This window comes from Raphanus sativus, unplaced genomic scaffold (assembly GCF_000801105.2).
Source record: "Raphanus sativus cultivar WK10039 unplaced genomic scaffold, ASM80110v3 Scaffold0841, whole genome shotgun sequence".
Lineage (NCBI taxonomy): Eukaryota > Viridiplantae > Streptophyta > Magnoliopsida > Brassicales > Brassicaceae > Raphanus > Raphanus sativus.
Window position 1 is genome coordinate 19,018 of NW_026616156.1, and position 10,330 is coordinate 29,347.

General features: G+C 37.1%; 2 protein-coding genes and 1 long non-coding RNA gene across 3 annotated transcripts; 1 reads left to right on the top strand and 2 right to left on the bottom strand.

Annotated features, from left to right (window-relative positions):
- Positions 1 to 68: 68 nt before the first annotated feature.
- On the bottom strand, positions 69 to 1,882 carry LOC130503168 (uncharacterized). Its single transcript, XR_008940678.1, has 3 exons — positions 735 to 1,882; positions 498 to 648; positions 69 to 416 (listed from the first exon to the last, which is right to left on the bottom strand). It is a non-coding gene; the product is annotated as an uncharacterized LOC130503168 (long non-coding RNA).
- Positions 1,883 to 2,478: 596 nt separating this feature from the next.
- LOC130503169 (uncharacterized) lies at positions 2,479 to 5,006 on the bottom strand. The gene is made up of 3 exons (XM_056997838.1): positions 4,544 to 5,006; positions 3,253 to 3,428; positions 2,479 to 2,807 (listed from the first exon to the last, which is right to left on the bottom strand). Exons 1-3 carry the CDS (start codon positions 4,967 to 4,969, stop codon positions 2,672 to 2,674), a joined length of 738 nt encoding a protein of 245 aa, XP_056853818.1. The 5' UTR covers positions 4,970 to 5,006; the 3' UTR covers positions 2,479 to 2,671.
- Positions 5,007 to 6,564: 1,558 nt separating this feature from the next.
- LOC130503167 (uncharacterized) lies at positions 6,565 to 9,666 on the top strand. The gene is made up of 6 exons (XM_056997837.1): positions 6,565 to 6,812; positions 6,903 to 7,035; positions 7,135 to 7,238; positions 7,659 to 7,803; positions 7,906 to 8,049; positions 8,147 to 9,666. The coding sequence occupies exons 1-6, from the start codon at positions 6,772 to 6,774 to the stop codon at positions 9,509 to 9,511; spliced, it is 1,932 nt and encodes a 643-aa protein (XP_056853817.1). The 5' UTR covers positions 6,565 to 6,771; the 3' UTR covers positions 9,512 to 9,666.
- Positions 9,667 to 10,330: the final 664 nt, after the last annotated feature.

A 10,330-nucleotide genomic window follows, 5' to 3' on the forward strand; every position in this document is an offset into this window, starting at 1 on the left:
AAATGCTTTAAAGCTTTCTCAATTTGTGTTTGTGTATTTTTATCAGCGAAGTGTATAGAGATGTCGAATTGTCAAAACCTGTAGGATGGTGTTGTGTTCCAAATAAAAACTAATAAAAAAATCAGATACAATACTGCAAAACAACAAACAGAGACAGATATTTATGAAAGTGAACATGGATAAGCATCTGAAAACTGGTTTCAGACCAACGAAGATGTGAATATGTATCCAAATTAGTATTAGAAATTAAAGATTAAATATATACTAAAGATGCTCTAAAGCTATACGAAGAGAGAAAGAGAAGACAAATGAACCAAAGCTCTCCGAAAACCTGTTTTAATAAGAAGACAAAACAACACATGGTTTATTAGGCTCTAAATCTTCTCTTTAGAGATCATTCTCCAGAATCCGTGTGTCTGAAAATTAAAAAACAGAAACACAAAAAAAAATTGAGCATGTCGGGTTTTCAATACATCTTCAGAATCTATGGCAATTACCTTAGATTGAACAAATCCATCGTCGAGGGAAATTGCAAGTCTGAGAATCTAGGTATGTTCTTGGCAAGAGAATAGTATCCTGATGGAAGTGTTTGCTATGAGCAAGCTGTTGTGTAAGAGACTGCGTTAATGACTCTTCCGGTTGAATCACCTATACATACATATATCCATATGCAACACATTATCGATACAGAACATATATACCAAGATTGTCTTATTGCAGTTTCAAAAGCATACCAGCGCCGAGGCCAATAGCCTGGCCAGCCCAAAGTCAGAGACTTTTGCCTCCCATGTGGCTGCGTCTATGAGCATGTTCGTTGCTTTCAGATTGTAGTGAGTGATGTTACTCCCGTGCAGATAAGCAAGACCTCTCGCTATCCCCAGAATGATGCTGAATCATTCACGCCAAGTCAGGCAAACGCACTCGTCCCTGTCTGTATAAGCTTCCCCAGACACATCATAACACTCCACGAAAACAACTACGCACTCAGGATTGACGCTTGAAGACCACAATATTACTCTCTGAAACATGAAAGAGAGTGCTAAGAGAAATTAAAGAATAGGTATTTGAAATAGCTATATGGCACGATAGCTTTCCGACTCCAGAACGGAATTGAAATCTGATCACAGATCAGAAACAAAACTTCGAACCATAAAGGTCGAAACTTTATTAAAATCAAGCTAAAACCAAAGTTAAGAGATGAAAGAAGTGAAGAACTGCTTCAGTTTTAGTTTGAAACCACAACAAACCACTAAAAATTACTCTTCTTCTCTCCCACAAAAGATTAGATTGAAAACCAATGAAGAGAAACAAAAAGAAGAGGTAAACTATAAACAAAAGATCCGATTCATTATATTATTATGAACATGAGCCGGAAAAGAAAATCAAGTTTTCTCTCTCTTTGAAAGATATAAAGATTTGAGAACAGAGAGAGAAACAGAGAGAAAACTCTCTCTCTAGAAATTACAAACTCATAGTCTATACAAACTCATAGAGAAGGAGCTGCAGCGGTCGCGTCCAGTAGTACCCTTTGATCTCAACGACATCCATGTGCCTCACAGCTTGTCGAGTTTTCTTATCTCGCTCTCGAACTCCTCCTGCGACTTTATCAGACCCGAAAAGGTCAGTTTCTTGAATGCCATCCTGGAGACTCGTCTTGTAGACCACTCCGAACCCACCACGACCTAGCTCGCAGAAACGCTTATTTATATCTCCAAATCGTGAAGAATCCGAAGAGATCGAAGGTTGTGATGTGATGAGAAGTAGTGGGGTCGAAGATTAAATGTTAAGTTTATGGCTTCAGCATAAATCTTGGCGAATCCGTTACTCAGTTCAGTTTTAGTGTACGACGAAGAAGATGAAATGATTAACAGAATGTCGGCTTTGAAGACAAAGAAGCGTGGTCATGGCTCTGGGCCAATCATCCCGAAAGCCCAAATGCAAAACATTATACAAAGCTACCAAAATTATCCGTAAATTATGCTTTAATTGTCAAAGCCCAAATATCAAAACAGATTTTAAGTGAAACGCGGATGGGGTTGCCGTTTGGACACGTGTCGGGTCATGAGAAACTCATTTAGTGACGTGGCTCTCTAAAAAGAGAGACACCTTTTCTTTATATATATAGATTTTGATGTCTTTTCCTTTTATTTTTGATACTTTGATTCCTAAGAAAAGTGAATATTCAGGAGATTTCGTGCGGTCGTCTGTTTTATTTCTTATCTTTTGTTATATGTGCCACTTCTTTTGTTTCATAACTGGATTATGTCTTTGATATTTGTTCATATAAACAAAAAAGGTCTTCATTTCCTGTTTGCATAAAAATTATTTGCAAATTGCAACTAACAAAGTTTTAGTTTTATTTCATGTATGCATTGACACAAAAAAAAACAAGCGTCGAGCATGACGTCTCTGGCCACCATTGATCAATAATTGATTTTTATTTTTTGACAACCAATAATTGATTCTATCCAGAGCCCATGGACCAATCCCAATTCACACCTTTTTATCTTCTTTGGGATATCACAATAATGCATCTTTGGAGTTTTGATACTAGGTTCGTCTCTTCCAACACATAAGCATCAATCTACCTCAATATGCAAAAGATATTTTATGACTAAACCGGACTTGAAATTGTTATTAAATTACACCGGTTTAAGATCAGCACCAAGGGTCAGGACATAACTGACACAGATGAGTTATTATAGGTAGAGAAACCATTCTCATATTTACTTCCTTCTTCCTCCTCTTCCTCTTCTCCTTCTTCTTCAGTATCCCATAGAAATCGAGCATATGAGGCAAGAACATGACTGCCATAAAAACATTTTAATCAAATATATTATATCTATATTTATCATGATGTTATCATCTACTGCCACACCACATAAACATTGAAGATACAGAGAAAAAAAGATCGTGAATGAGATGTCTGTCATTTTCAATACCGTGACAACTTCAAAGGTTGGATACAGGGCGAGTCACATTTGATCCACAAAATCATTTCCGTGAAATGTTGATTTTATCAACAAACCAAAACAATCAATAAAGCTGGCCCTAATAAATACTCAAATGGCCCAATATAAATCAGCAATCTACCCAAAAATAGGTCTAAAAACTTCTGAACTCTGCATCTTGGAGAGACTTTAAAGGAGATCCCAAATCCAAAGTTTAGAGACTTTACTTGCATATATCATTTAGGATTCTAAACAGATACTGAACTGTAAAACAATAATAGTTTATGGTTTTATAACTGACCAGTCATCAGGAGAAGATTGAACAGCTTGATCAAAGTAAGACTGAGCACGAACACCATCTCCGTGATTCTTCCATATCAAACCTCCATACATAGACAACATCTCACCATCTCTCCCATCCTCAGACAACATGGCTCTCTCACAGTACTCCTCTGCTTTTCTCTCATCACCCTTCACCTGCACAATATAATTAATACACAAAGTTAATAAGATTTAACCAATCAAAAACCCTTTCGATCAAAAAAGAAAAAAACCAATCAAAAACCCAAATTTATACGCAAAAGATCTATTTCAATACACAATATTAATACACGTAATTATTATATTCAACCAATCAACACAGACCAAAGTCCACGTGTTAATTAGACTCGGGACAAGACTTGAGTTCACCCCCTATGGTGAATCTTTAAATTCACCACCTCCCTAATAACCAACCAAATTGCTAACTAGATTAATAATAAAAAAATTAAAAAATAAATAATATCATATTTAATAATGATAATGTCACTATTTAATCCATGAACTCAAATTCTATACCCTAAATCCAAATTCTAAACCCTAAATTTTAACTTATAAACCCAAACACTATACCCCAAACCCAAATCTTAAACCCTAAACCCAAACCATAAATTATAAACCAAAAAATCTAAACTCTAAACCCAAAACTATACCCTAAACTCAAACCCTAGACCCTAAACCCAAATCTTAGACTCTAAACCTAAACCATAAACCCTAAACCCAAACCGTAGACCCTAAACCCAAATCCTAGACTGTAACCCAAACCATGAACTCTAAATCCAAACTTTAATTCTTAACCTTAAATTTCAAAAGAACAACATCAATATTAATCTAAAATATTTAGGGTATAGGGTTTGGGTTTTGTATTTATGTTTTGGGTTTAGAGTCTAGGATTTGGGTTTAGGGTATAGGTTTGGGTTTAGAGTTCAGGTTTTTGGGTTTATGATTTATGGTTTGGGTTTAGGATATAGAGTTTGGGTTTATAATTTAGAATTTAGGGTTTAGAATTTGGATTTAGGGTATAGAGTTTGAGTTTATGGATTAGATAGTGACATTAGTAGCATTATTAAAATTGACACTATTTTTTTTCTTTTTGGTTTTAAAAAAATTATTTAATATTTTTTAATCATTAATCTAGTTGGCATTTTGGTTGGTTACTAAGGAAGTGGTGAATTTAAAGATTCACCATAGGGGCTAAACCCAAGTCTTGTCCTTAGACTCGTTACAGTATAGTTTAGCTTTGTCTTTATCTTGTCTCTCTATGTATGTATTACCTCTTTGAGGAAACGAGCGTAGTTAGCGAGTAGAAGAGCGTCTCCAGGATAACGTTGTATCATCTCCTCGTAGTAACCATCAACGCTCCCACCTCCACCTCCGGTACCGTCACCTCCGGCACCACCGTCTCCCCCTCTACCGCCAAATCCACCGTTAGAATCTCCTCCCTGATGGAGCCTTGATCTCTCCAAGACCCTGGAAGACGCCGCGTCGTCGTGGTAGACGCCGGACGTTTTGGCTCTGCCCTGAATCGCGTGGAGGTTTCCATCTGAAGAAGCTCTGGGCATCGACTTACAGCCTCGGAGAGAAGCGGAGACGGGACGAGCCGTCGTTGCCACGCGAGCTCCGTTCGTGCAACGCGGAGCTGAGGATTTTTGGGCGGCGCGTATGTTAAGGTCCAGAGACGACGCGCTTCTCAGGATCATTTTTAGTAATCTTCTTTTTTTTTTTAGTGGAGTGTGTGTGAGAGAGATGAAAGATATTTATGAGACTGAAAATATCATCGGAGTATACGTCCTAATCAGCCCCGCTATCTGTTATTACTTTCAAATTGACCCCAAAGTTTTAAAAGTTATAATTACATCCCCTACTAATTTGTAACCAAATTCTAGCCATTATAACTTCGTGTAGAGTCCAAAATTACAACTCTATTAGAACGAATCACACTTAATTGAAGATATTAGAGAAAATTAAAAGAAAAAAACTTGAAAGCAGTTTTCTCATCAAACCAAAAGTAATTATTTGGCTGAATTATGCTCGTACTTTATTAGTTAGAAGTATATCATCTTTAAGACTGAGACCAGGGCCTGCTGAATGAGGCAATTTTAAAAAAAAAATTCTATATTAATATTTTTTGAAAATTTTTGATAGATATTTGTTTTTTTTTTTCAAAACACCACAAGTATTTTTAAAACTATGATAAAATAAAAATATTTTCATATAAAAGTTTATGGCCTCATTTCTTATATTTAATATAAAAATACAAGTATTTTTAAACAAAATCAAGTCTTATCTATTAATAAATAGGGAGACAACAGATTAGATCTACTTCGCACCGTTTGTTTCCTATCTAAGATGGCACTTACTGAGACTTGTTAAGAAAACAATTACAGAATTTGATTATTCTCGTCTAAAAAGAATAATTATTCTTGTCAGGAAGTATTTAAATATAATTTGCGTGGACGCAGAAGCACGTAAGTGGATTAAGGAATTTGATTCTGCATAAACAAATAGGCTTAAAGACGAGATCCTTCGCATCTCTAGCCGGTTTCCACTGTCCGTCCAAGAACATGGACACAGGAGTTATTCTCTCTTTAAATAATTGATCAGGAATTAAATAATAGACGATGATGGATTAAGACAATATAACGATGATGTTTGGCTATGTCATATAACAGTTGAAAACATCTACTAATTAGTAAACCGTAATATCAAAACCCAATTCACAAATGAATCGAACGTAAACGAAATAAATGCAAAATATATTACAAATGTGAATTATTTTTCAAACACTTCGGACAAAACTAGACCAAAAAAACATTTCAGACAAGAGAAAGAAAGAAAATCAACCGGGCTTCGTAGCCTGGTGGTAATGGAACCTCGGCTGAGGTGCCCGCCACCCAGCTTCGAAACCCGGCCACAGCGATTTAACATCTTTACTGCTGGGGCGCTGGACCTCTTCGGGGGATATTTGGGAAAGTGGCTGCCCAGACACCAAGATATCAAAAAAAAAAAAAAAGAAAGAAAATCGATTAAAGAAAAAGATTTGATTAAATAAAGCCGTCGGTGAAATAAATTCATTTATTGGTGCAGGTCACAGACTCCATGCACTGAGGGAGGACCCATCTGCACCAGATCATTCCACCCAATTCCACTAGAAGAACAACAGCTAGCTAGCAGAAGGTATGGATTTGATCCCTCACTCAACAGTCAACACCAACTAAAAAAAGGAAAAAGAAATAATTAATTCCCCAACTTACTCTTTATAACGTTAACAACGCAAAAAGGTCAATACGCAGTCGTATGAATAAAGAGGACTAAGGTCACCACCACTACCATCATGTTCTCCAACTCAGCTTGAGATGCGGTGCCTTCAATTTTAAAAACCTACAGCTGAAGAAAAACGCCATTCTCTCTCTCTCCTCGTTCTCTCTCACACTCGACCTTCCGTTTTCCGGCGGATCACAATCGGAATCTCCACCGTGGTTGTTGCGAAACGATCAAAAGGATGTTTGACGGTATCTTAGGCCGCGGATTCGCTCCCAAGGGGTTTGTTTCTCTTCTCTCTCTGATTAACTCGTTATCTTCTAATGAACGAATCGATTTGATTGTGAGATTCGATTCGATTCGATTCGGCAGGAAACCACTGATAAAACTGACTAAGAATCGGATCGATGTTCTTCGGAGGAAGAGGACTGCGACGATCAAGTTTCTCAAGGGAGATTTCGCTGATCTTATCTCTAATGGCCGCGACGTCAATGCTTATACCAGGGTAACGTTACTTATTCCTTTACAAGGATTGATTTAGGGATTTCAGATTTGTTTTTGTTTTTTTTGTTTTTGATGATCTTTATCGTTTTGAGATTTGCAGGCGGGAGGCCTTCTTGATGAACTAAGGCATCTCTGGAATCTTGATTTTGTTGAGAGCACTTGTGATTTCGTGTATAAGCAACTCTCTACCATGCAGAAGATGGAGTAAGTGTTAATTTGCCTTTTGCTTTGCTTTGAGATCTTCATGTTTGGCCAATCTGTAGTTTTGCCATTCACATGGATTTAGGATATTATCTTAATGTAATCTTAAAAATATTTTATGAATAGTTGTTAACATTGTCTTGAGTAGATGAGAAATTTTCTTGTAGATTCTCTGATATATCAACTTGTTAGGTTTTATATTAAACAATGACGATCAGGTTGTTTGGAATTTTGTTTATAAATAAAGTCATTACCTCATCTTTTTGGCATTTTCCTTCTCACATTGTTCGTGTGTTGATTAGTGATGTGAAATGTTTTCTGTGGCTTTAGTTAAACATTCTAAAAGGTTGTTGAAGTGCTTTTGTTCTTGATGGCAACATGATTATGTTTTGATTAGTTGATTTGCGCTTGTTTTTTTTCCAGGGAATGTCCAGAAGATTGTCGTGAAGCTGTGTCGTCCTTAATGTTTGCAGCCTCTGGATTTTCTGAATTGCCTGAGTTGCGTGAACTGAGGCAGATGTTTCACGAAAAATATGGAGATTCACTTAGTGTGTTTGTCAACCAAGAGGTAAGATTTTTCTTTTTTCCCCTCATGTATTTATTTTATCAGTTAAACTCATCTGGAAATGTTACAGCATGTATGGTTAAGCACTTACTTGTTTTCCTATAGCTTGTTGAGAATATGACCTCAAAGCCATTCTCGTTGGAGAAGAAAGTGAAGTTAATGGAAGATGTTGCATCGGAGTTCGCTATTCGTTGGGATTCTAAAGCTTTTGAGAAGAGGATCATGAGACATAATGGTAGCTCAGCAAAGGTATGGCGATGACTCATTTGTTTTGAGGGACGGTAAACTTAAATATTTGGAAGGACACTGATTTGTAATTGCTTTTTTTTTTTTTGGATATGTGCAGGAGACACCAAAAAGTACTTACGACAAGCACAAGCCTGTAGACGTAAACATGGCCTTGCCACCAGAAAGGAAAAAGGATGTTGCATCAGAAAGAAGAGATCCTTTGTTTCGACCAGATAATTATCATAACGGTGTCAGAGAACATCAGCATGGGGTAACATCTAAAGATAAGCCAGATGATGTTCGTCACGCCTCCAGATCGGGAAGCAAGGATGATAAGGCGGAAATAAATGAGTTCCATTTGCAACCTAAACAGCAACCTTCCAGAGGAAGACCTCAACCTCTTTTTAACGAAGGTGACACTATAGTGATGAAGATCAAACGTGAGAATCTCGTTCAAGGGATTGGACATCAAAACGGTGAAGCTGCTGCTGCGCCTAAGAAAAAAGAGGTGTCAGAGAAACCCAAGCGTAGCAGCACCAAAACAGAGGACAAGCTAGTTCTTGGCTTTAAGCAAGAAAGTTTCTTCAAAGGATACAAACATGAGAATGGCGAAGAGCATGCGCCTCAGAAAGTGGAAGATAACCTCTCAATGCCTCCAAAGCCAAGGTCGAAAAGAACAGTACCTATAGATTCAGTCCGTAGACATCGCAGCGATCAAGAAAGTAGAGAAAATGCAGTTCCTGTGGGAGAAGGCACAGGAAATGGTTCATCTGGTTGTAACATCAAGGTTGGTGGAGATGAACATGATCCAGCAAGTAAGTTTGAGGAGCGAGAAACAGAGAGAATGATGAAGTCACCCTTGTACAAATCCCTTCCCCCACCTCCGTATGTTAAACCGAGTGGTAAAGCAAAGATTGAAAAACCTGAAGCTTCAAGTAATCCAAAGGCTCGGTTCGATGGTGAAGAAGGAAATATTCCAGACGTTGATAAAAAGGTTTCTGAAGCAGGTCAGCTTAAAGTGAATGACATAGATGATCAATCTCTGAAGCGGCGATCTAGTAGAAGAAAACACAGTATACAATCGGTTGATGGTGATGATGATACAAGAAGCAGCAGAAGAAGGGAACACTCAAGGAAAGGCCTTCAAGTCTTAATAGATGAAGATGAGAATGACAGTGAGGAAAAGATGATGGATAAACTTCTGATGCATTACAGTAAAAAGCCTTCGAGTTATGAAAAGATCAAAGAAGAATCTAAAAGCAGACGTTCACATCATAGAAAAGACGAAGGTGAAGAGATTCATCATCCCGCTCGGTCACTTAGTCTCCCCAGTGAGCAATTTGCCGGACCATCTGAACCCGCAAAGACGTTTGCTCGTGCCTCCTCGTTTCAGCCAGAACGTAGTGAAGCTAAGCACGTTCACCCCAAGTTACCTGACTATGAGGATTTGGCTGCTAGATTTGCAGAGCTAAAAGGAAGGTAATGTTTTGAACAGTTGAGAAATATAGTGTGTCTGTACGAGATTAAAGATTCTATTACCCATTACTCACATCTTCCTATTACTTCCCCATTGTTGGTCTGACACATTGTTATGGACCCCCAAAGAGCTATTGATCATCTGTTTCCGTATGGGTTTCATTTAACATTTTATTAACAAAATTGAAAGGATGTGTTTTTGATTAGAAGAAGGGAAAGCGGTTACCTTTAGTTATTAATTACTGAGTTATTTGTTTGCATCACTATTTAATCTTAACTTTGAAATACTGTATATGTTCAATTAATTATAAGCGACTAATCAACTAAAAACCAAAGATTATTATCTTAAGGATTATATGGGTTTTTCTTAAGTTTATGAATTTAACAGTAGTTATCTCTTATCAGCTCAAAGACAGATAATAATAAAGAACTTTAGGTTAGCACCAACTGTCATCATCAGCTCTTCTCTAACAATGCCACAATTTTAAAAATTAACTTGCTACCCTCCAGTTCTTTTATCAATAACTTATGTTTTGTCAATCAACCTAACCTAACAGTCTGGAGACCAGTAGTTGATGTTAGGCAAGACTAGAAACATCAATGTGATAATGGATCCAAACAAAATTCAGAAAACACCATAGTAATAATATTATTGATAGACATCTTTCTTTTTGTGGCATCTAATGGACATTCTTCTAAGGTGTTGTAAAAGGAAATTTGAAAGTAAAATTTAATCATATTAAAATAGGGAGAATTACCAATTGTGACTCAAAACTTGGAGTCAAACCCAAAAGAGTACCCCAACTTGGGTCAAAGGCAAAAGTAA